This window comes from Gigantopelta aegis, chromosome 6, assembly GCF_016097555.1.
Source record: "Gigantopelta aegis isolate Gae_Host chromosome 6, Gae_host_genome, whole genome shotgun sequence".
NCBI lineage: Eukaryota > Metazoa > Mollusca > Gastropoda > Neomphalida > Peltospiridae > Gigantopelta > Gigantopelta aegis.
The window spans coordinates 27739927-27767412 of NC_054704.1; the positions used below are offsets into that span (position 1 = coordinate 27739927).

Below are 27486 nucleotides of genomic sequence, written 5' to 3' on the forward strand. Positions count from 1 at the left end.
GAAACAAACTGGAAAAATGGAAACAAAATTCGCGAAGAGGCGGCATTTGTAAAAGCAATCGAAACTACGGAATCGGTATTGCATTTGGAATTGTATATGTTTCAGTTCTGTGCCAAATGGACATAATAGCTGATCTGAAATGTTTAATTTTACATTAGATTTTTTAGGTTTATTACGAAGGTTTATAGAATATATATATAAACACGGACGGAAATAAGCGCGCGCGCACACACACACACACACACACACACACACACACACACAACGGTACAGTTTTCAAACACACATAAAAAGACCGATGTAGATGTGAAAGTTTTTAATTAATTAAATATATATTTATAGCTGCATTACTCGTATAATATTAAGACATCTGATAACTCTATCAAATATATATGTATATATATATATATGTAATTTTCTTTCATTTATAGCTTACATAATTGAATATATTTCACAGGGCTCATTCTTAAATTAATATTGGTTTAGATAGTTTATATACAATATTTTCAGCATGAAATATGTACATTGTTATTAAGGGTAGGGATGAAGTAAAAAAAATTTTATTAATAGCATAGCGGCGTGTCACTTTGACCTTTCTGAGATGCATGTTAGTACTTGAAAAAATCTCCTGGTTTTAAAACTCTGAATTGTTAATAATAACAGCAGCTTGAGAGATAATCTATAATACCACCAAGAATAATCAGCAGCATAAAAGTTCACGGATGGGTGAGTCAACATTGATGAATGAATTAATACACGTGCTTTTGTAGAGTTTCTGCAACAAACAGCCACGGACAAAGGATACGAAAACTAATGACAATCCTTGAGCCGGGAGCCATCCAGTGCAGTTTATAGCCGCTTAAATCAATAAATACGTGAACTGATCGCCTTTCGTAACTAGTCGAATGCCCCAGTAATTGTGGAATCACATTGTAATGGCTTATTTATCCCACACCACCTCTGTGGCCAGACGTGCAAACAGTTCATTGGTTGGTGCACGTCGTGGCTATTGTGTTGGCGCAACAGACATGGGATAATTGGTCGCAAATTGTGTCCTGTTTCCTGTTATCAGGCCCATTGTGTGGGTCAGCAATAATGGACTCGGGACTGAACAGTGAACAGTGAACACAAGATTGAGTGGAGCCACGTCTAAATTTTTGGCATTTAATGGTTTGTTTGGTCTTTATCGCAGGTTAAGAAAGGAGACACGACGGTTGAAGAATGTTGTTTGCCGTATACCACGGTGGTCAGCATTGCGTGTGTATTTAAAAGAGGCTCCATGGTGTCCGGTCCCATGAAAGAAAGGTCTGGGGTGGCGTTATGTTTCCCGAAATAATATTAATATCACCGAGTAAACAATAAAGGAACGTTTGCAGGACAAATGATTTTACTTGGTGACACAAATATTAGATAATGGGGTGCGATCAATATAACGATACGTCCTTTGTCCACTTTGCGGGGATTTCACAATCACCTTGTTCCAGTGTGGTTAACTGAATTGGTAATAAAGGACAAGTTGTAAGACACATGCGTTGACATTGGTGACACTTGTATTAGGTGTGATAAGTAACAACGGGTTCTTTGTCCTCTTTACGGGATTTCACAAGCGCTGTGTTCCTGTTACGTATGACAGCAACTGGGGGACAGCTATATAGTACAATCCGTAGGATGCTCGCCTGAGATGTTTTGGCCATCAGGGCTTCTAGATTATGGTAGCCCCACTCCCATGGCTAGTGATATTCAGTGTTGGGCTAGTAAATAATTACTGTAAATAGCCCGACGGCTAAGGGGAAACAAAACCTTGTCAAATGCTGCATTTACATATTTCGTAAATGTGAATATCCTGACCCCTCTTTCCACCCCAATCTGAGGATTTGTAAGCTCAATCTCCCTCTTTAGGTGACATATCGGATTATTACTATTAGTAAAATTGTATTTATTTAAAGTAGGGCTAGTGAATTTTTAATCATGGCTAGTACATTTTAAAAATTAATGATCCCATGGCTAGTGAATTTTTTATAAAATTCTAGAAGCCCTGGCCGTGGAATTGAATCCCTTTGGCGGACGCCTTTTGTGGTCAGTTTCCTACGACTGGTATATCACCGTGAACCGTGCTATTCTGCATGTGACTAAATATTAATTTGATGTTCAGCTGGGGAGCATTGTTTTAGTTGGAGAGCCAGTGCCCTCTGTCCCCCGTCCCCTGCCTCCTCCAGTGTTCGAATATGACTTGTACGAGTTAAAGGGGAGACCAGCCTGCGTACAGCCGACGCGAGAGCGCAATGTTAACGTTTTAACGAAACGTTCGATAAACGGATTGTCTGGCTAAACAAATGTGGCAGGATGGGAACCAGTCTCCTTTCCTTATAAGTCATAACTGCGTAGTACTATAAACAGTTATAAATAGGAGTGCGGGGGGTTTGTGGTTTTTTTTTGGTTTTTTTGGGTTTTTTTGTGTGTGTTGTTTTGGGGTGAGGGGGAGGGTGGGGGTTTTAATGTTAAATACATATGACTACATGGGCATCGGTAGCAGTGGAGAGCATGAGGGCAGTTCTGACCCTGTTAAATATAAACTTTAATATATATAGCTAACCATTCCAGTAACTGTCATCTCCCTACACCAATAGACTAGCCTAAACTTAAGAGAACATTTGTTATTAAACTTATTTAACTACTAATTTTATTTGATGAGAACAAGATCTATCTTATATTACGCTTTAATCTGGGTTTTTTTTATTCTATTCCCAGAGGCATGTTTACAAAACAATTACAGTTGAGGAAAAGCGCAACAATTTAGACCATAAAATACCCATCCCAGTCTCTAAGCAGAGTACCAGTACATTTCTAATTTATAGACATCCTAGCTATTGTTGACATTTGCTATAAATTACATTCTATTTTAATGAATACTGTCACAAGATATGCGGAATCGCCTGGCTTCATTTTCTCTAATGTAATTGGTCTTGCTAAACGCGTGGTAATAACAAGGCTTCCAGTAGCGGTGTCATAGCATGGAACGACATTGCTGCCAGATAAACTTAATTTATACTTCATTTGTCAAGCAAGTGCTTAATATATAATACTATCGGAATGAGAGCAAGGGGGTAAATGAAAATGTGTGCGGTAAGAAATTGAATTGGTTACGTGTGTTCAGTGAGAAATATAAAAAGTAAAGTTTGTTTTGTTTAACAATACCACTAGAGCACATTGATTTATTAATCGTCGGCTATATGATGTCAAACATTTGGTAATTTTGACATATAGTCTTAGAGAGGAAACCTATTACATTTTTCCATTAGTAGCAAGTGATATTTTATATGCACAACTCACAGACAGGATAGCACATACCACTGCCTTTGATATACCAGTTATGGTGTATTGGCTAGAATGAGAAATAGCCCAATGGCCGACGGGGAGACAGATATAATAAATGACGATACGTGTTTAACAGTGTAAAAACCACGTCTGTGGCAAAATGCATCTTAACTATTTCTTGCTACAGCCTATGTACCCGAAACTGGTAACCTATCTTACACTTTTACGAAGCTGGCCTGGGCAACGTGCATAGTCAGCTAAAGTCGACGCCACACGGTACGAATGTCTCGTATAAGAATAGCCGATTGCATAGCAACCGATAATATCGTAGTGTTGTCTTGCCACAATCGACTGTTCTTGTACGACGCACTCGTATCGTGTGCCTTTGCCTTTAGTGCATGCCAAGGACAACGCATTTGAACTTAAATAGATTGTTTTAATATAAATTTCTCTACATCGTCGTTTTGCTCATAATCTACGAATAATCATCGGCATCGTCGTCGTCATCATCAGTTTAAAACTGTAACCAAAGTCTGGGCTGTTGCTTATATAGTCAGTACGGGTAGTTTCCAGTGTACCCATTCTCCAGGAAAACTGCGTTTTAACGTTAAAAAATCGAATCCCGATTATTAATCTCTATGAGTAATAATAGGTTTATATCTATAATGGAGCAAATAATTGCAGTTTTTATTCAATCTACAGCAGAGCATCAATATTCGTTACAGTCGTAATGAGCCACAGCTATATAACTGCTGGTATGATTTTCATAATAAACCTCGTGGGGGCGAGACGTAGCCCAGTGGTACAGCGATCGCTCGATGCGCGGTCGGTGTGGGATCGATCCCCGTCGGTGGACCCATTGGACTATTTCTCGTTCCAGCCAGTGCACCACGACTGGTATACCGAAGACCGTAGTATGTACTACCCTGTCTGTGGGATGGTGCATATAAAAGATCCCTTGCTGCTAATCGAAAAGAGTAGCCCATGAAGTGGCGACATCGGTTTTCATCTCTCAATATCTGTGTGGTCTTTAACCATATGGCTGACGCCATATAACCGTAAATACAATGTGTTGAGTGCGTCGTTAAATAAAACTCTTTTTTTCTTTCTTTCTTTAATGAACCTTGTGGAAGACCTGCTTGGCCAAGTGGTTACGGTCGCGGGCTGTTAAATGCCAAGCGAATTAGTGAAGTAGGTTCGAATTCTGCCAATTGACACTTTGTGTTTTTAAATGTTAGAACTCTGGCAGCCTAGTACTTGGATTATGAAAAATTATTTGTGGTAAAACTAAATGTTATAGCACCACTAAGAATAAAGTGCAGGGCGATTTACATAATTTCAGTTAACAATCTTGTTTCTCGAAAACAGTTTTCATTTGTCACTTGCTAGAGATCGTGATAAGTTAACATCATTTCATTCAGGACATAAAGATGTAATAGTTTAAAAAAAAATTAGTTTCTATGCATATTCCGAGATGCCACTTGAAACGTTTCTATTAATAATACCTCAAATGCATGACGAATGAGACATTTGATATTGGATATATTTGTAAACGAACCTCTCTCAATTCACACACACCTGTGTGCTCGTTTGTATAAAACTGTGTTAACAACATCGTCATTGCAATATACTCCCCCCGCCACCTCATAAACCTATTTTTGTGCTGTGGTGTGTTATTTGTACAGCTATCCATCGCCAGTGGGGGCACCATGCGAATATCTAATCAGTTTGCAGACGACCATGTTCAAAAGGAAATTGTGACAGGTTTTCGATATTACGATGCGCTACAAGCTGATAAACACGGCATGTTGTCCGTGTTTGGAACACGACGCTGTATCAGTTACATTCTTGATCACGCCGAAGATAATCTGTTCAAACATGCCCATCATCATGACTGACTGCCGCGCAACAGCCCGAATTTGTAAATCCATGACGTCATCTTTCACGAATGGCTTTTTTCCGGTGGTGTTATTCAAGCTTAAGTGGATTGCATCAAGATATCGATACTGATACGTGTAGCTCGTGTTTTACCATATTCTGACATAAATTATTAATATAAAGTTATATGTGTTGGGTAACAGGGTTTAGTTAAAATCATTCGATAACAGGTTGTAAAACTGTTAAGGGCATTCGTCGATTGGCTCAGTCTGCACTGCACCAGTTGTGCAACGTCAAGAACAATCAGTTGGTGTTCACGACATAGGTGAAATAAATATGCATTCAAATATTTAGAATACTGGAGCAGAAGGAATGTTATGTAGCAAACATTACCATTCAGAACTGAAAACATCATATTAGATTTAATTATTAATTTGATTGTTATGATTTGGCAAACATTAGAATGAACGGAGATTAATCGTCCCATTAGGCCCTACTCGCTCCTTTCCTCAGCTGAATGGAGGTTTAAGTTTTCGGCTATCTCAAGTCTACTCGTTCTACACGTGATTGATCTATTAATGTTCTATTTAGTGTTCTAGCAAAGAGAGCGGACGATTGCTGGACGATACTCTAACACGTTGTTTATTAGTGTTTATTGCATGTCGAAATTGTGTTAATTGGTTTAAATCGCCATGTGCATCAGAAGATGCCAGCAACTAGAGGGTCCAGTTGCATATTAAGTCACGTCCCAACGGTGGTGGGGGGTGGGGGGGGGGGGTTACTATCTTCAGAGTTGGTGGGGAAGTGCCCTTCCAGCCCACCCACGAGTTCGATGCCTATGCAGAGTAAACAAAAAGACCTGATATCGTTATGTAATATCCTTGTATGCCTTGTGCAGAGATACGATTTTAAAAATGTCATGATTGTGTGATTCACATTTGCTTCTACTCTGTATATGCAGCGTGCATGGAGGCAGTGGCTTTCTTTCCTCACTTTCTAGTTCAAATGTCTATTACAGATTAGAGACGTAAATAGTCGTGGTTTTAAAGGTGTGGGGAAAAGTTAATATTACTTTGATTTCCTTTTTCGTTACTGGAGATCTGTAACTTCTTTTATAGAAATTCTTGATTTGACCTTTTTTTTTAAATCGATATTTCTTCTTTTTTCCAGAAAATCCTTGCTACAACCTTTGCAAAGTGATCGTTCCCAGAACTTACGTCGTTTTCTCCGGAGATATTGTCATGCAGTACGAGATACCGGCGAATCAGACCTACCCAAACGCATTCATCAGACTCATGTTCGTGGTCACAAATGGGGAAGACGAAGAAATTCAAACCCAGAGGGTTCCGCTAGGAGTTCGGACTGGAACCTTTTCCTGTGGCATCATAGAAAAAGCCGGACGATATGTGTTCCGGATGTACGAACACAACCTCGGTCAAGTTTTGACAGAATCGTTCATGGACGTTCGGTGGCCACAGTTCCGCCTGTTCCTCCCAGAACGCCTCTTCGCACTGACGTCACCTGTCAACCTTCAAGTTACGTCTCAGGCTAAATGCGAATCAAAACTTCATGATACAGAAATGCAGATCGATTTATATTTTCAAAGGAAAAATATCACAACTGGTTTTATTCTAAAATCAGAGTCCTATCTCACGCAGACGATAAATTATACGGATATCTCGAAAACGCTGTCTGAGTTTAGGTTCCCGTGTATCTTGTTCGACTTGAACGGGGTGTACCAAGCAGTGTTAAGGTCGGCGCTGTCTTCATCTACAGTTTCTATGAGTAATATAATGCACGTGGTGTGGAGTAAACGATACACTCTGAGTATTCGCACGGAAAGTATTTTTCCTTGCCATGACCATGTTACAGTATTTTACACGCAACCGTCGTGTGCAAAGATGGATGTGACGTTGATGGATCGAATTCGAGTTTACGAGCTAAAGAGGATCTCTAATGGGTCAATGGCGGCGCCATTATACCGGAAATATATCACGGAATATTTCGCGGATCCGGATATGACGTCGGTGACTCCGCAATGTGATATGTTTAATGATACTTCAGCCGGGTTCTGTTTTGTTTACGTCAGCATGGCACGGAATGGAGCCGTGGAGGAACAGAAGCAACTTTGCTTATCAGCTCACCCCGACTCAGGTTTGCATATGTATATTCATATATTATGTTAATGACCCATATGTACTAAAATATCGGATCAAAGAGTTGTTTTAACCAAAATATCTATGCATATGTGTGTATGTATGAATGCAGGCGCGTGTTCAGGTGTTGGTGGTGGGTGAGGGTGGAGGTCAAAACCCCCTCCCTCTGCTCAAGCAAATATTTTTTTTTTTCAATATACATTTTTGCAGGAGAATTACTCAACACTACAAACTTCGCTCGCCAGTTTAGACCCCCACCTTGCATAAATTCCTGCACACGCGCATGTGTGTGCGTGTGTGTGTGCATGTATGTATGTATTAATGTATGTATGTGTATGTATCTATGTATGTGTGTATGTGTATCAATCAATCAATGCACCCATGCGTGTTTCATAAATAATTATCGCTAAAAAAATTCACATTTTATTTATGTGTTTGTGGTAACATGAAACGTGTTTTAATCAACGAAGCCTCTAGACTACGACATGTTACCTTTCTAGTGTGTTATTTTTTAATGTCACATGGTATGTTTAACAATTGTTTCTTTAGTGTTTTAGTAACTATAATCATGTGATGTTAATAGCTTATATAACACTCAGTAATAATCTACTATTTCATTCAATACTGCTCATTGGAAATATTTGATTTTATTGGTAAGTTTTTATTAAGTATTGTTTGTGAATTGAATTAACTTTTCTTGTTTTAAATATCATTTAACGTAGTTGAAATATTGTTTTTCTATGATTTTGCTTGCATACCTCCCACTAGTACCCTTTAGGCTCTACGTACATTTTAGAATCGCATAGTAAATGTTGTGGTTTTTGGTGTTTATTATTTCTGTTGTCTTTTTTTGTAAAATATCAAGAGGAAGAAAGGAATATTCGTTTTAAGAGTTACAGTTTGTTTTGTTTAACTAGAGCACATTGATTAATTAATCATCGGCTACTGGGGCTGAATTTACGCAGCTTGATTTTCTTAAACACAGGTCTCTAAACATTTTAAATGTATGTACTTACACGCGTGTAAGATATAAACAGACTGTAAATGCGGCCCTTGGTAAACCCACTACATTTTTCCATTAGCAGCAAGGGATATATGCATTTTCCCACAAACAGGAAAGCACATACCACGGCCTTTGACCAGTTGTGGTGCACTGGTTGGAATGAGGAAAACCCTCAATCAATTGAATAGATCCACTAATGTGGTTTGATCCTGCGACGCAAATACCTCAGATCAGGCGAGCGCTCAACCGACTGAACTAAATCCCATCCCATATTCGTTTTACGACAACTCAGTACATTCTAAACCACGGATGCAAGGTTTATATATTGTCATCTACGGGAAACTGCATATAAAAGACCTTTTGCTGTTGATCGGTAGCAGTAGTCTATGTGGCGGAATCTAATATTATCTCGTACTATCTAGAATAAGTGTCGCAGGCGCATGTGCTGGGGATCGGTCGGGTCAAACTTCAAATAGCCATAGTTTGAAATGTGCTAGGGTGCCTTTCAACAAATAGTTATTTTCTCTCTCATTCTCACCCATTGGCCTCTCAACAGATGGTATGGGAAATCATGTGGCTTGCTTTCATTAGAATGTTTTTCAAGCACGCCTGTAGTGGGCATAGTCTCTGACTTGTACATGCACTTAATTCCGTGCTTATATCCAATTAAGGTTCAAGCACGCTGTCCTTGGCACATACTTCAGTTATCTGGCTGTACAGGAGGGAGAGAGAGAGAGAGAGAGAGAGAGAGAGAGAGAGAGAGAGAGAGAGAGAGAGAGAGAGAGAGATAAGTCGGTGTAGTAGGCTTACACCTACCCATTATGTCGTTAAACTCCCTCTGGGTGGGAGGCGGTACCGGGCTGCGAACGCAGTTCCTACCAGCCTTAACCACTGCACCATCGAGGCCGGTCTACCAGATTTTCATTTAAACTTATTTTTGTGCTTATATCCAATTAAGGTTCAAGCACGCTGTCCTGGCCACACACCTCAGCTATCTGGCCTGTCTGTCCAGGACAGGGCGTCAGCGGTCAGTTGCATTTGTAGTGGTTTGTGCGAAAGAAGTCGGTGTAGTGGCTTTACACCGACCCACTGAGTCGTTAAAACTCGCTCTGGGTGCCGGTACCCACTAGCATTAAGTCCGATGGGTTAACCGCTACACCACCGAGACCGGTCTATCTAGCGTTAGCAGAAATTGATTTTTATATCCAACCCGTCATCCAGATTTACACATAGTATTATTATGGTATTTGGTGTAATTAGTGGCGTCGTTAAATAAAACAAACTTTACTTTTTTTTATTTGAATTGGCTTCATCTAATTGCACCGAAGCATGATGATTTTTTTCTTTTTGTCATTACTCGTTAACTACTTTTGTTATTATCATTGTTCAAGTCCTGTTTACCGTGTAGCTTATAAAATCCCTGCTGACATGGGCTTCTTTTTATATTTTATTCGTTGTCTGACGCTTCGTATAGTGATCACAATATTGAAATCCTCAAAGGACCACAAAGTCAATAAATACCTTTCGGAGTTAAAATAATAATACATTCTTTGGTGTTGTGAGCACACTCGATTAGTACAAAAAACGTAAGGTTGAACTATACCAAATAGAATCTAATATGCGACAATGTTAAGGTATGTGGTTAATGGGCAAAAACTCCCGATTGTCGGAACACGGTTTGGAATTAAAGGAAGGAAGGAAATGTTTTATTTAACGACGCACTCTACACATTTTTTTAATTTACGGTTATATGGCGTCGGACATATGGTTAAGGACCACACAGATATTGAGCGAGAAAACCCGCTGTCACCACTTCATGGACTACTCTTTTCGATTAGCAGCAAGGGATCTTTTCTATCTTCATCCCATAGACAGGATAGCACATACCACGGCCTTTGATAATACCAGTCGTGATGCATTGGCTGGAGCGAGAAATAGCCCAATGGGCCCACCGACGGGGATCGATCCCAGACCGACCGCGCATCAAGCGAACACTTTACCACTGGGCTACGTCCCGCCCCTGTTGGAATTAAAATGGATGCAAGAACCCGTTTATGATATTATTTGCGGAAATAAGGCAGCTTGTATAACAAGATTAACAACAGCCTACTGATGTTCACAAGGAAAGGGCTAGTTGATAGTCCAGCTACATGTTATTAGGTGTCTAACAGACAGTAACGGTGAAACTTGATCTGGAATGTTAAAACAATTAACAACTTACCACGTCATTTGAGGCTCCAATCGTCAAGGAGTAACTGGAAGGGGGAAATAACTGGTTTGAGTATGAGTAACTTTATTAACGTGCCTATATCTATACATGGTTCAGGCAGGTCCACCCTGGGCTCAGTTTCTGGATATGCCTGTGACTAAGTCCAGGACAGAAGAAGGGAGGCAGGGAGTAAGTCTGAAGTGGGCGGAATTTATAATACCAAGTCATTTTAAAATGCTATTCTTGTATAAATTTTAAAGCTAAAACGAAATTTTGATTGCTTGACCAAAACAAATTCAGGTGATTTGAGCGAATTTGACGGGCTGCCAAAGTAAAGTGTGTTGGACTATTTACAAAAAAAAAATCATAAAATTTTGAAGCGAGCCCTACATCTGGAGGAAAAGGTTGTCGAAAACGTTGACGTGTAGTATACAGAGATGCTGGTGTTGAAGCCTTGGAGTTGGGGAGGATTATAGGCAGATCGTTTCCTTTGGTGAAACTCTTGTAGTCTTCCTCCCCAAGCATGGCCCGTAGAATCTTGTGAATTGGTTGAGCGGGACTGATCCTACGACCTGTGGACGAGACGTAGCCCAGTGGTATAGCGCTCGCTCGATGCGCGGTCGGTGTGGGATCGATCCCCGTCGGTGAGCCAATTGAGCTATTTCTCGTTCCAGCCAGTGCACCACGACTGGTATATCAAATACCGTGGTATGTACTACCCTGCCTGTGGGATGATGCATATAAAAGATCCCTTGCTGCTAATCGAAAAGAGTAACCCATGAAGTGGCGACAGCGGGTATCCTCTCTCATTATCTGTATGGTCCTTCACCATATGTTTGATGCCATATAACCGTAAATAAAATGTGTTGAGTCCGTCGTTAAATAAAACATTTCATTCTTTTTCTTTCCATATAGCCGTAAATCAAATGTGTTGAGTTCGTCGTTAAATAAACCATCCCCTTCCTTCGATCCTATGACCCATACACTGAACTGTATAGGCCTACCTTGTGTGGTAGCTATTTACCCATGTATCATTTTATGTGATCGGAGTTAAAATAAAGCTGCGTTCTGTTCTGTGGTCTACTGTTTTCACTTTGAAATTGCAGACAGCGTTCACAGGGTAGACACGTAACGCTTGATAGACTTCAGACACAGTAAACTGATTGCACGTTACTGCAGTGTAAAACGCACGGTGTTTCATTATCTTTGTAAGCAAGAGAATACCTGTCAAAAAGTAGGCAGTTATGACAGTGGTGGCTGTTTATATTTCACGAAGCGGCAAACATTTTTGTATAGATATATAGATAGAGGTTGTGATAAATACATTGATTTTTTAAATAATGAATTATCAAACAAAACCACTGTGACTGTTTTCAGATTGAAAATACCTTTCCAATGAGGTATTACATTTAATGATAGCTTTATTTTTGTCTACCCCTCCCATCCCCAAAAATAGTTTTAGGGGTCAAAATGGCAAGTCACGATTGGCAAATATATCACAAACATTACATGTTGTTTCTTAAAATGTTTTATGTTGAGCCTATATAATAAATGAAGGTGCCATACTACTAATCTTATTAAGACTGGCTCCAGGCCTGCAGAATACACCTGACAAGTTGTACGGAAGGGTTATTGACTGTCGGGTAAGCCATGACAAAAAACAAACAAATAAAAGAAAAACAGAGAAAAAAGGATAAAAACCCCAAAACAAACACTAGCCCTCAATGGACGCTATAATTTTGCGTCATGCACTAAGAATTTTCTTTGAACATTTTGGTCAAAGTACCACTGAGCTACAGTTTTCAACAGGTTTATGATCATGTCCAAAATTAAGAGTCATATCCTGCCTTCTTACTAAAGAATACTTCGGAACCGGGGTTTGGGACTACGTTTATTTCACAAATCAACGCTGTGCGTGTATTGTATTTCAGCATGTGAACACTAATGAGCTCAGATGCTTGGAGGATCAGCCTCTAAACGTTTTAATGAGGAAGTTAATGGCAAAATGATATGTTGCAGTCAGATTGTTGCCTATTAGTTTTGATAACCGATATGCAGAGAAGGATGCTGAGCATTATCATTATACTTTTGGAACTGGCGTGCATTGTAGTTAGAGGGGTGTGTAGGGTAGGGTGAACAACCAAAACCATTTAATTATAAGGAAGCAAATAAAGTCTGTTGATATATAATATGGCAGTTTCAATGGAAGAACGAAGGCCAGTAAAGCTAATTAAATAGGAGATATGTCTCACACACGCACACACCGTTGCCTGAAGAAAGTGTAGAAAAATATATTGTACCCTGTTTTATGGTAGATCCGGTCCTGTCCTGGACAGAGAGAACCGGCCAAGGCCGGTCCCTGTGGCCAGGATAGGCGTGTGCTACAACAGCATGCTCTGAATGTGCACGTAAATCTCTTTGTCATTGTCATTGGTAGATACGCCCCCCCCCCCCCCCCCCCCGCCTGTTACCGACTACGGTTGGACTGCTGGTGCTCCCTTGCACCTGCCAGTGCAGGCGGTCCCTCCTTCACCCACCCCAACCCTTTCCTGTCCTGGACGAAGGAACCGGCTGAGGCCAGGACAGGCGTGCGCTACAACAGCTTGCTCTGAATGTACACGTTAAAACTTAGTCCTGTCCTGTCCTGTAGATTTTATTTTCAAATCCAATAATCTCAGCTGTAGACAGGCAGAACTGGCTTATGGTTAGCGTGCTTGAACTTTATGAAGTAAGATTTTACGATTCTTGTCATTATGAAGACTAAGCCTCCACATCCCTCCTAAGCCCCTCACCCATATCCAGGAACAGATTTTGGATTTTTCAAAGAACAGGGTGTAACTTAAAAAAAACCCATACATTATATAAACTACTCAACTATCGCTAGGGATTTACCAACTTTTTGTCACGACACACAATGTTTGTACATCTTAAATGTCTGTAATATGTGATCAATAAGACTACTAAGTTTGTTTGGAGAGAGTCTGCGCACTATGAACACCCCACTTGGCTCCTCGCCTGGTCCACATCTGGTAGCTACACCACCCTAAAGGTCAACAGCAACGTAATACGAAAACCTGGGGCCTAATGCACTAAACTCTCGCAACTTTGCGATCTCGCAGTGCAGTGCTAAAAGACTTGCAAAGAGGATGCTTTGTTGTCTAGCAGAGCCTAAGAGATCTTTGTGAATTAGGCCCCTGGTCTAATGGTGATGGTTATGAGATCAATTAATCCGCGTCAGTAAGATGACATTGTGCAACAGTTCCCCTAGGTTAGCATCATCCATCACTTACGGGTCGAGACACTCTTTCCACCAAAGTAATTCCAGGTATTAATGGACGTTTGACGGAAAGCACGCTCACGTCAATGAATCTATTCAGTTGACGTCTGGTCATTTGCGCCAAATCGTGATATTAAGCACCCCGTGCAGCTAACCGTGTGCGTTAAATATTGATGTCTGGAGACAGATTCTGGGAAATCGGCGCGATATCAAATGTTTTAGTTTTGAACTATGTGTAACATCCATTGGGTATAATGAAAATCGTTGGAATATGGAACAAGGTATTAACTCGTTTTATGAGAACGATTTTTCTCCCACGAAATGTGAATATTCAATTTTGAGAAACAAAATTAAACAATCATTCTGGTTTTTAAAAAATAGTAATGATTATATTATTAGTAAAACTAATGGGTGGTGTAAACGAATAAGGATGTCTGCAGTATGCATTTGACTAAACATATAAATTGTGCAATTTTGTTTTTAGGTTACTTTCGTGCTTATATCAAATTAAGATTCCTGTCCTGAACATAGACATATAAGACAGACATCCAAGTAATTTATTAACGTCTCATCGTATGTACATCACATATACACTCAATAAAACATACATAAAAGAACATAAGCGATTCCTTATGGAATTAACGGAGACAAATATAGTTAAATGATATAAGTATGTACAATAAAAATAAAAAAAACCTAATGACAACTATTGTGTACACAGCTATTTGTGGATGTTTGTCAAGGACAGTGGTTAATGATTGCCGAAAGAGAGAAGTCAGTGTGGTTGCATGACAACTATCTCTCCGCCGAGCATGGTGTTGACTATAGGTGGTAGCTGGTGCTGGGATGCGAACCTAACACCTCCCTGTCTTAACCGTTAACCCATGGACACAACGTTTTGAATTTCATATGATCAGCTGTGATACATAGCGTCTGACCAGTTCGTTGTGCTTCTTTTCATATTTGTTTTATACACAATTTGTTTCCTCTTTTTCAGTCTTGGGTGTCTACTGTAGTTTTTGGATAGTTGATTTACAAATAGTTCGGTGTTTAATAGTAATTTTAGGTGCACCAGTTGTGTGTATGGAATCTAGGTACAAACGGTGTTGCTCCCAAATCCACTCCTTTGTGTTTTCTGCTCACGTGTTTGTTGTTTGGTTTTAATTGTTTACTGTGTAGTGTAGTTGTGTGTTGTTGGGTTGTTTTGCGGGGGGTTTTGTTGTCATTGTTGTTTTTGTTGTTTTTCTTTTTTGTTGCTGGTTTTTGGGGGTTGGTGTTTTTTAATTGTGAGAATCTAAGTATCTGTTACATTTGCTCAGTGGTACCAAAATATACACAATTACCCACTCACTCACCCACCCACCCACTCAACACACTCAGAGACACGCATGCACACGCGCGCAAGCACAAACACAGAATCAGAACAGCATTAAACAAAATGCTTGAAACTTTTGAAAAACTTTATTTACAGTGTAAGATAGTTTAATAGGGATGTCGCGATCTCCAACTTATTCGTGTACGAGGTGCAATCAAAAGATTCGCAGAATCAGGTCCTGACAAAAGTTCAATATGATCATCCTTGACCTGAATACATTTGGTCAAATTATTCTTCAAGCGACTGGTGCCAGCAAAATAGAACTTTCCTTGTTGCTCATCAGCCACCATTCTTGCAGCCTTTAGAGTTTCATCACCTACAAACCGGTGTTCAATATCTGGTAAAATGTACGGTTTCTGGAGGGAGGGTTACCATATTCGTTCAGCATAACTATGTAAATATACAAACAAGAAGAGCGATGTTATTAATAGGACAGTTGTATGACAGAAAAATCTTTCAGAAAACTTCAAACATATGATGGTGTACCAAACTTTGGTATCTAGTTTTACGAACTTTTTGACTGCCCGTCGTTCGTGTACTGGTATGCTACGCAACAAGTACGCGAGCTCCAGTCGTAGTTGCCTTTGGTGCGATACAAGTGTGTCTCTTATGATAGCTGCACTTGTCATTATTGTCAAAACAATTACATTACCCGCTCGGTTCACATTCATGAGATTCTTCAAATAATTTAAGATTGACATAAACATAGAAATGTCATATACGTAGTATCATATAAATGCCAATTAAATACACCGCTATATACAACATGCAGAATGTTTCTTTACACCTTTATATCAACTTGTAACATGTACATGGGGAGGGGGCGTCATGTAGCGCAATGGAATAGTTCTGGTCTAGTGACTGTTCAGTCTAGGATCGATCAATGATCGCCTGGTGTAACAAAGGACGTGGTATGTACTATCCTATCAGTGGAATGCTGGATGTAAAAGACCTCAAGCTGTTAATTGGAAACGAGTTGCCCATATCGTGGCGATAGCGGTTTCCTCAGATTATCAGTGTGCAGTCCTTCACCATAAATCCCACGCCATATGACCACATATAAAACATATGTTGAGTGCGTCGTTAAATAAAACATTTATTTCTTACATGTATATGGAGCACTAGCCACCAACCCGACCCCCACACCCATCCCACCCCCCACCTCCCACCCACCCCCAAAAAATATATATATATTGTTCATCACCTTTTTATATTTTCTTGCAACACAGTGTGGTTGTCCCGTCCCCAAATGTGATTGGCCCTAATTTTGGCTATACCAAAAATATGGAGCTCACAAATTTGATTTATGAAATGAAACGCATTTCAGGTTTTCAACATTTCAGTTCGCGTTGATAATCGCAACTGCTCTATTATTCCTGTGTTTTTATTTTAACTTATCGAGTACCTTGAAATGTATCAATATAGACTAAAACACTAAAATAATATTTATAGTATTACTTATACATTTTTCATTCATAATATATACATTTATTTTCGTGCTTTCATCCATATGTCATTTTTACCATATGTAATTTATGCTCCTATATAACAATCCAGTGGATTGGTCATTCATTATACGAGAATTAATTTGATTGGCTAAATTTTCTCTTTTACAGTGCTACCAATAGATGGCGGGTGGAGCAGTTGGTCTATGTGGTCGGAGTGCACGGTCACGTGCGGGAAGGGGAAGAGAAGTCGGTTTCGAATGTGCGACAGTCCCTACCCCCTGCACGGTGGGCGGTTCTGCTCTGGGCAGACTGTGCAGTGGCGTGAATGTCACAAAGCATGTCCTGGTAATTATCGTTTCAACAATTTAAAGCTTTCTGGAACACTGTAGCCTGTATCTTTCATCTGCGCCTTAAAGAGCCCCGGTACTGACAAACGTACTTTGCTATATTTTGGTACCTGCATATCACGTTTACAATGTGTATGAATCATACCAAATTTTGAAGAAAAAAACCCTGACAAGTCATTTTTTATATATATTCCTAATAATTGATGTAATTTTTAGCCTTCTCTGGAATAACCAGTGGCAGCTATATACCAAATTACGTAACACAATACGAGTGTCTCGTACGAGAACAGCAACCGATGGAATCGTAAAGTTTGTCTTGTCATCTGCTATTATCGTACGAGGCACTCGTATCGTGTGGGGTCGCCTTTAGTCTTATTTAATCTAATAAATAAAGTTTGTTTTGTTTAACGACACCGCTAGAGCACATTGATTAATTAATCATCGGTTATTGGATTTCAAACATTTGGTAATTATGACTCGTAGTCATCAGAGGAAACCCGCTACATTTAATAACAAATAGAGATATTAAAATTATGTTTACAGAAATCTTTGTCTTACTATTCGTATTACTGGTATTTGAACAATAGGCTCAATAATTCATACTCCACTTTCTAGAACAGGGTGGGTAAACAGAGACTTCTATATTTCGCCGATTGTTATGCTAGTATAATGCTAGGACTCAGACTACCAACTGTCACGACGCAGTTGGCCAAGTCCCGCGACCGATTAGTTATTCATCTGAGCGAACACGTCGTAAGTTGGGAGTGGGGATAATTACAACGCCACTGTCTATTTGGCCAACTCCGTCGTGCCAGTTGATAGTCTGTCCTAGCATTATACTAGTACGTCCGATGTCTGATTCGTAGAGTGGCCGAAGAGTTTCGAATGATTGTAAAACACAGGATGGAACTGGGGGAAAAAACAATAATATAGAATGGATCTACCGAGGGGATTAGATCCTTCGACCTATGCACCTCAGACGAGCACGCTACCGACTTAGCTAGACCACTCCCCCACCCCCCTCCAACACACACGCACCTCCCCTTGTATATAGACTAGTGCCCGGAATCGATGTACGAACTTGCATGCCACACGGTTTGAGTTATTTCTGATTACCTAATTAACCCATGTTGACAGAACATCTCGTTTGGTCGTACAGCCTATTTACACAGTACAGGCTCGCCGATCTATGAGCAACCCAATTAATCCAGCATCATTTTATATTCTCATGTTAAACTTCAACATCTAAACGCCCTGACATTCCTCATATGTACGTCTTAATGTCATTTTGGGGAGTGACGTAGCCCAGTCGGTCTAAGATCGATCCACGTCGGTGTGCTCACTGGGCTATTTCTTCTTCCGGACAATGCACCACGACTGATATACCAAAGGCTGTGGTATGTGTTATCCTGTCTGTGGGATGATTTACTAATGTAAAAATGTAGCGGGTTTTTTCTCTAAGACTATATTGCAGAATAACAAAAGGTTTGGCATTCAGTAGCCGATGATTAATAAATCTCAAGTCCTCTAGTGATGTCGTTATGCAAAACGAACTAACTACACTCGTTTTTGTTAAAGTAAGATTCGTGTTTTACATTGTATACGGTAACTCGACATTATGTGGAGTTTATCGTACTGAGGCCACGCTGTGTTAAATAATCGATGATAAACGAGAGATATTATATAACTCCATAATTGAAGTAATAACGGTATAACGTAATCGAATCAAATTACTAATTTGATTCAATTATAATTATGTGCCGCTATAAATCAAATGGTGTGCATGGTGGTGTGGGGAAATAAGTCGGTGGGTAAACGGCAAAGGAAATGATTATTTGGTTAACGACACCTCGGCACAATTTCAGGCGCGTGTGCAGGAAATTGTGCTGGGGGTCTGTATTTTCATTTATTTCAACGTATTTTCGTGCTTATATCCAATTACGGTTCAAGCACGTTAACCTGGGCACACACACACACACACACACACACACACACACACATCTCGGCTATCTGGGCTGTCTGTCCAGGACAGTGGTTTAGTTGTTAGTCGGTTAGTGAGAGAGAAGAGGATGTAGTGGTCTTACACCTACCCATTGAGTCGTTAAAACTCGCTGTGGGTGGGAGCCGGTACCGGGCTGCGAACCTTGTACCTACCAGCCTTATATCCGATGGCTTGACCACGACACCACCGAGGCCGGTGGGGGTCTGTGAGCGGAGTTTTTATGGGGATCTAGTCATGCTACTCAGGACAATATATTAAAAAAATTCACTTGGAGCAGGGGTGTTTCGACCCCTGAATCCCCCCCCCCCCCCCCCACACACACACACCCTTGCACACGCGCCTGCACATTATAAACTAAGACTACTTCTTATTTAACGGATGGCTATTTTCATACTTCATTTAGAGTGAGAGGGTAACCCGCTATCGTCACATAGATGATTTCTACCAAAAATCAGTAAGAAAACATTTATATGGACTTTCCCATCGACAGAACAGTACATAGCACAGCCTTTAATTGACAAATCGTGGACACTGGTTAGTATGGGGAATACATCTGTTTGGTCGATCCTATGGCCCATCACACTTCATGCTAGCTGGGGCGTCCCGTAGCAGTATTTCTGTTCATATAAACAGAATACGGCTAGAGCCGGTGAAAGTCGACACCTACGCCCATGACAGGCGTGCGCTACAACAGCTTGATCTGAAAGTGCACGTTAAACCCTATGGCGGCTATGACCTGACCTGACCAGAGGACATTGAAGCTAACCTCTTGCTAACGCCATTCTACTGGACTACATCCAGTCACTTTTCGCTGGTTCAGAGTGCACGCTTCAGGTACAATATCTCGTAGGATCGATTCTTCGTACTGGAACTATTTACTGGTCCAACCAATGCCCCACCATAAATAGGCAATTAAATGTATCATGTTTACTTGGCGCCAGGTTTCCACTTAACCCATGAATCTCTCACCACCTCTTTCGCTTCGTTTTGCTCCCAGAAAGCAACTATATCTATTTATTTTGAAATATTTATAACTCGGAACAAATTAAAGGTGACACCATGTGGGGCTGACAAACCCATTGCAAACAACTACAAGTAATTTATCTAACTTTGTTACAAATGACGCTTTATTTTTTATTTTTTTTAATGATGTACACAGTTTTTCCATTTGTAATGCCACAGCATGCACAATGGCTGTCATTGTATTTGCATCTAGTTCACATGTTAGAGCACATTTTGATCGGCTGGGTCCGACTTACCTGTAATAATATATCAAAAGGCCAGACAGGTGACGCGACGCCGGTACGACCGAGCGCTCGAAAGGTTGTTTGATTTTCATACCTAGATTACTGTTGAAGCAGACATTTATTATTAATTTTGACAGTAGGGTTGTAAACAACCGCAACTTGAAGTCAGCGGTTTTAAAATAGTGTTAAAAAAAAGTATTGTTGTTGTGACTTAAGACGTTGGCGTGAGTTTTCAACCATCGGAGGTATAGCATCGTTGGTTATTACTTTATCTCGGCGTTGATATCGCACTAGGGTTAATATCCAACTAAATTACAGACAGAAAGACAGACAGACAGACAGACAGACAGACGATTGTTAATTAAAGTCTCACATCAGTTATAAAGCATACAGTATCACTAGCATTTTGTCATTGATATATGGGGCGAGACGTAAAGCGCTCGCTTGATGCGCGGTCGGTCTGGGATCGATCCCCGTTGGTGGGCCCATTGGGCTATTTCTCGTTCCAGGCAGTGCAGTACAACTGGTATATCAAAGGCCGTGGTACGTGCTATCCTGTCTGTGGGATGGTGCATATAAGAAATCCCATGCTGCTAATCGAAAAGAGTAAACTCATGAAGTGGCGGCAGCGTGTTTCCTCTCTCAGTATCTGTGCGGTCCGTAACCATATGTCCGACGCCATATAACCGTAAATAAAATGTGAATGCATCGTTAAATAAAACATTTCCTTCCTTTGACATATCCCAGGTAGTCGGATTGTGTGGTTATGATTAAAGATATCTCACAGAACTACTAGTATTGATCTTAGGAGTTTACACTACATTTATCTTTCTGGACAACCTAATGGAATATAGGTGTACGGGTAACGCTACACAATATTGACAGGTTGTAGAATTATCTACCTAATCAGTATTAAATAAATAATGTTGCCTCTTGAAGCGTGGCAGAACTGTAAATGTTTATAAATGTTCCTTTAGGTCTGCCATGAAGCTGGTTACACTTAACCTATTATTTATTTGCGTTACTACAGTACAAACGTTTGTTCTTAGAATTTAGAATGTTTTTTAAATGGGGTATATCATGAATGGAATTATTAGTGAGTTTAATTACTATACTACACTATAAGAATTTTTTTTAGAATTTAATTGGCAATTCTGTATTGTTTTTCATTTCTTTGATTGTGTATATCGGGATATGTTAAGACAATTAACCATGTCATCTCTTTCTCTTTGTTCTTTAATTCTCGTTCTACAGTAACTACAGTATATTTGAACTACCACATTACCAAGTTTAACTTTTGTCTAGGAGCTAGGAGCCAATAACAAAACGTTTGAGGATATTAAAAATATGTTTCGGCCAAATGTAATGTTTCCTAACAAACACATTGTTATTAAACAACATTTATTGTTTTAAAAAAAAGTCAAATTTTAATGTATTGGTGGCGATGTATTTCCCAATCTTCAACCTCTTAAATGCAAAGACGTACTTAACGGAGGCGTGTGTTTGTGTATGTGTGTGTGTGTGGGGGGGGGGGGGGGGTTAGAGTATCCCTTCAACGTCGAAGTGTGTGTCCTATTTAAGCCCCGGTCACACTGTCAAGGATCAGGACGCCGGGTTAGCTACAGATACGATCCGGCATCATTCGTGACAATCCGTTGTGGTCCGTAGAGGTTCGTATTAAATTCCTGATCAATCGTAGTAGTACTTGTATATCCGTGAAAATTTTGAACATGTCCATGTCATCACGGAATCGAACAACCGTAGTACATCCTTAATGATCCGTAGAAGAACGTAATAATCCGTTCTTATCCGTAATAAACCACACTTAAACCGTACTTACCCGTATTTAATCGTAGTAATCCCCGGTCTCAAGTCCCGGTCACACTGTCAAGGATCAGGACGCCGGGTTAGTCACGGATACGATCTTTCGTGACAAGCTGTTGTGGTCCGTACTAAACTGTTGATTCCGAAAACGATAACCCCTATCTTTAATAATCGTTGGTTTATCCGTCGAAAACCGTAGTTAAACCGGGGTCATCCGTGAGGTTTTCATCCGTCGTGGATCCGGCCAGACGATCCTTGACAGTGTGACCGGGGCTTTACCGGAACCTTTACTCACACTTTCCTGGAATTACTTTAACACGAATGTTGGAAATATATAGTTCGAATGCATCCGTTGATTGGTATGGTATTATAAGGGAAGCAATCCTTTGTAAATCAAATCGCTCTTTTTGTTTTGTTTGGTAGACAATTACCTCCCTTGGAGAAATACAATCTGTATTCATGTTACCCTTAGGAAATGATCAACTTTCTGTTTTGGTATTAATAGTAGTCACAGTACTGTATAGTACCAGTGCACTATGACTTGTTATTGGCGTAGCCAGGTGGGTGTTTTTTTTGTCTTTGTTGGGGTGTTTTGTGTGTGTGTGTGTGTGTGTGTGTGTGTGTTTGTTTGTTATATTTGGTTTGTTGTTGTTTGTTTGTTGTTGGGGGGGTTTAGGGGGGGGGGGCGGGTTGGAGGGCCACATACACTGTCTACGAGTCGTGTTGCAGGGCGACAAGTAAATCGCGGTGGTGTCGTGGTTACGGCACAAGACATAAGGCTGGTCGGTACAGGGTTTGCAGCTCTTCTCTCACTAACCACCAACAACTAATCCAGTCCTGGACAGTCAGCCCAGATAGCTGAGGTGTGTGCCCAGGACAGCGTGCTTGAACCTTAATTGGACATAAGCACGAAAATAAGTTGAAAGAAAGAAAGTAAATGTAAAATGTGGCGGGGGGGGGGGGGGGATGTGTTACTGGGAGAAGCAGGCGGCATGCCACACATGATAACGCCTGTGCAACTTGTATATTAAATGTTGTATTGTATGTTTTGTATCTGAGAAAGTACATATATGAGACTCCTTGTTATTCGACAAGTGTAACCCAAACAGCAGCGTGGTTTGTTTGTTTGTTGGTAGATTAAAAAAATATATATATATATATTATTATGTTTATTTATTTACTTTTTTTAATTTGACTAACACATTCTGCTAACACATTAACAAACCCAAATGACCAGTATTATGTAATGAAACAGCTACACCGACTGTACTACCATTTCTACTCTAATAACTTAGTAATAATATTCTATTTGCAGAGTCATTTCCAGCTAGTCCATTAAAGACGGTCAACATAACGTTGATGTGTGCTTGCGGTTGTCAGATGACGTCGGAAAAGGGAGAAATCATTGCCACCGGACGTTGCACCCACGGGATTTGGAATGTTGAGGTCGCCAGAAAACACCAGATCAGACTTAGCTTTACGTATTTTAATTTATTTGAGAATAAACAGTTAGTGCACGTGAGAGACGGTGAATCGCCAAATGACGATTTGTTGTTTTCGTCAGATGGCAATGAACCTTCAAGTGACGTCATCTCGTCTTCAAACAGTATGTTCATAGAGCTCATTTCATTGGTCGCTTCGATGTCGTTTACAAATGACTCATCTCCCAGTTCATTGGCCATCTTCCCATACAACGCAACACTTCCTATTCACGTGCATGGGTTCATCGCGTCATATTCATCAGTTGGTAAGTAGCTATATTAGCCCATCGATAGTAAACTTTAGTGATTATTGTCTATTTGGGAACCTGTAGCTGAAAAACCCTCATGATATTCCAGCACTTTACCAACTGAGCTAATGGGGAAATTCCCACTAGCTACTGCCACTAAGAGCATTTTATACCAACACTACTACAAGCCCGCTATAAAGTTATTTATTAATATCGTTTTCGGAATCAAGAATTTAAATCATATTTTAAAAAGATTTTGTTATATTATTTAATAAATGTATGCGTATATGTTCAGAATATCTTTATTTTATATTAGCGGATGTAAAAATGCACGTGGTTAACAGATACAACTCTAATACGTTTCATTTTATCTGATTTTATTTATGTATTTATTCATATATATTTAATCTTATTTAATAGAACAATAAAATTTAAAAAATAATAGTGATAGTTCAATGGAAATTTTTAGTGTCACAGCATATCTAGTAGACAGAATTATATCAAAATCCACAAATAGTGATAGTTATATTACTATATCTTAGCTGCTTACGTTTTGTTTTGCAGTTATTGGAAAAGTCCCCGTTTCATCGACCATCATAAGACAGGGTCAGTCATCGATAATGGACAGCAAGGTTGCCGTAGTCGGGATTGCCCTGTGTGGCGTAATCATCGTCGTCACTGTCGCGTTTGTGTTCTTTCACCGATTTTACCACAAGAGACACAAATATGCAATGACGTCATCCGAGAGTCCCATCCACCTGTCGCCTCACAGCAACAGCGCGCACAGCTCACGTGCGAGTAGTCCCCCGCCTTGTATCACTCACGTAGACATCGAAGCCCCATTGACTGGGGACAAGAAGAAGAAAGAAACACGTGTATCCCGTGCTTCGTCCATTTCCAGCACGTGCAGCACGGGTTTGAAAAAACTGCGCACCAAAGCAGAAGCCGTTGTAGCCAATGGCAGTCCGAAGCCATCCACGAAGAATTACACGCCTTTACCCAGTCCGTATTCTGCGAATAACTCTCCTGAAGAGTTCCTGCATGACGCGGATTTCTTTAAAGCTAGTCCCAGCCTGAAAAAGTGCCAACCGCGATCACCAAAAGTGTATCCGTCTCCCAAACTGAAACGGTCTCCCGTGACCGCTAGTCCCTCCTCGCCACCAACAACCAAGTTTGACCTGCTCACGAAAAAGAGACAGGATAAGTTAAATTCCAAAATGGAAAGAGTCGTCACAGGGTCATCATGTTCATCTTCGCATAGCCCTTCTATTCCTTTAGCGTCCCCGGAAACTCCAACACCAACAGGGTTCCGTGATACTAACTTGGGAGATTCGTTCAAACAATCGTCGCCGGAGGAAAAGACTCCTCAGAATGATGTGATAATGTTAGACAGTCTCCGGGAAGAGCCTTGCGGAACCAGTAAAGACAGCAGTGATTTCGCATTCGCCGACGAGGCAAATGCCGAGACTACGTCATTCATTCAACCAAGCGTAAAGGCGCGGCGTCCAATATCCCTCACTAAAAGTTATTCACAAGATTCCATTGGTGCTACACAAACCGACAGAACTGCTGACGGTGCTAAGACTACGAAATCGAAGAAACGCACGAAAAAGAGACAGGAACAGCAATCTGCTATGGAAGAGAGACAGAACCTCCTTCCAAAACCAGACGGTCAGAGCCCGAAAGCCTCTCGAGAGGACACACCCAAGAGTTGTATCTCGTCCAATAGCAATGATAGCAGTTCGAAAACTAACAAAACCCTGTCTCCATCTCGCAGTATTCATTCGCCGTCAGACGTCACTTCTGTTGATATAGAAATGGAGTATGATGACTTTATCGAGGACGATCCTCTGTCTTACTTTGAACGTGATGAACTACAGAAACTCAAGTGGCAAGGAGTGGAAAAGATTGGGAAACCGGTTGTTGAGGAAGAGGACTAGTGTATTGTTCATTATATGTTACGTGATTGTATTGAGTCATTGGAGATGTGAGGTGGGTGGGGTAGGGTGGGAAGTGCCTGGTTGGTCATCTCCTCACTCATCCATTTTCACTCCCTGTTTCAAAATTATAAAAAAGGAGATTATTTACAATGTTTCAGCATGTACTGGATTAAAACCTGACAGAAGAACATGTCTCCGTCCCAGATAAACTGTTTTGAGCCTATCGTTATCACTGTTAATCATTTGTATTTATGCGCCTCCACCCTACCCATTTAGACTTTACTCTGGTGGACTACCATTCGGAGATCAGTTAACGCTTGAACCATGACAATCATCCAACTCATCTGAAAATATTAAGAGCCGAATTTACAAAGCCTGTTTTTGTCGTACTCGCATGTAACTACATACATTAACAATGCTTAAACACCTTTAAGAAAACCAGGCTTCGTAAATTCGGTCCTAAATGATCTTTAATTATTACATTAAAATCCCACACTGCATTCAAATAAAGTTTCAAATAATGTATCTTTGTTATTTTCTTTACAAGTCATTTGTACATTTGCATTTGTTGTCAATAGTTGTGAGTACTTCTCGAAATTAATACAATATGATTTGAAGTTGATGCTTAATACAGATGCTGATTCAAAATAAATATTGTTAAAACAAGAACATGAACTATTAATAATCATAATTATAAGATACTTTGTCTTTTACTGATATTCGAAAATGAACTTGTTTAATGATCTTCCAGTATGTTTAATCCATGGCGTGTGTGTTAAAGGCGCAGACCCTAGATTCTGTCTGTGAAAATGGACACTAAGCTTGATTAAATCTACAAATCTGTAAGTTTATCACATAAATTGCTTCTAATTTAAATTATCAAAAACGACTTCAATACTGAAAAATACGTCGTAGTATTTAAAACCTAGGGTATGTTATTTTAATAGCACATGGTGATAATGATGGTTGTTTAAACCCCGTTCTCACTTGAACGATTTTCTACGAGAATTCTGTGCGACCACCAAATCGTATAGGGCGTGTGGGAGTCGCACGGCAGTATGTTGATGATTCGCACACGTTGTAGGGGTGTCGTGTGTATTTCGGACATGTCGCATGCCGGTGCGACATTTTAAAATTATCGTACGGCTGTCTCTAGGTTCGCACAGTTCGCATTGGTCGCATAGAGGTTGCACAGCAGTCGCATGGCAGTATGATTGGTCGCACGGTAGTATGATAGGTCGCACGGGAGTCGTACGTGAGTCTTAAGGGAGCCGAGATGTGCGACTTCCAGCGGACCCCCTGCGACTCCCGTGCGACATCCATCAGACTTCCGTGCAACTGTCGTGCAACCTTTGCAAATCTCATGCGAGCGTATGCCAGCCCGGTGCAGAAAGGCAGTCGCATGGCAGTTGCACAAGTGAGACTGCGCGGGGGGGGGGGGGGGGGGGGGGGGGGGGGGGGGCTAGGTAATTCGTACGGGAATCGCACGGCTGTACAATCTTATAGTCGCACCGCAGTTGTACGAAAAATCGTTCAAGTGAGAACTGGGCTTTAGAAAATGTCCGACACAGTGCTGGATAAGATTACTTTCATCTGAGTTATCGTTCTTTGCAAATATATCAGTTTTAGAAAATGAACACTACACAGTATCAGATTCTGCAGTTTGTTTTATTTTATAAAAAAAAAAATGTGTAGTTGACGTTTCCATGATACAAATGAGGAAACAGCAGTTAACA

At 40.4% G+C, this 27486-nt stretch overlaps 1 protein-coding gene across 2 annotated transcripts in view; it reads left to right on the forward strand.

Moving 5' to 3' along the window:
* Window positions 1-26258, forward strand: part of LOC121374862 — a 38918-nt gene extending 12660 nt beyond the window's left edge. The window contains exons 2-5 of one of the 2 annotated variants that reach the window (XM_041501969.1): window positions 6364-7347; window positions 16830-17006; window positions 23397-23828; window positions 24375-26258. In XM_041501969.1, the coding sequence (XP_041357903.1) occupies window positions 6364-7347; window positions 16830-17006; window positions 23397-23828; window positions 24375-25750 (2969 nt within the window). In that variant the 3' untranslated portion in view covers window positions 25751-26258. The remainder of the gene's footprint in view (window positions 1-6363; window positions 7348-16829; window positions 17007-23396; window positions 23829-24374) is intronic. The other variant, XM_041501970.1, reaches the window with a different exon arrangement.
* The last annotated feature ends 1228 nt before the right edge of the window (window positions 26259-27486 follow it).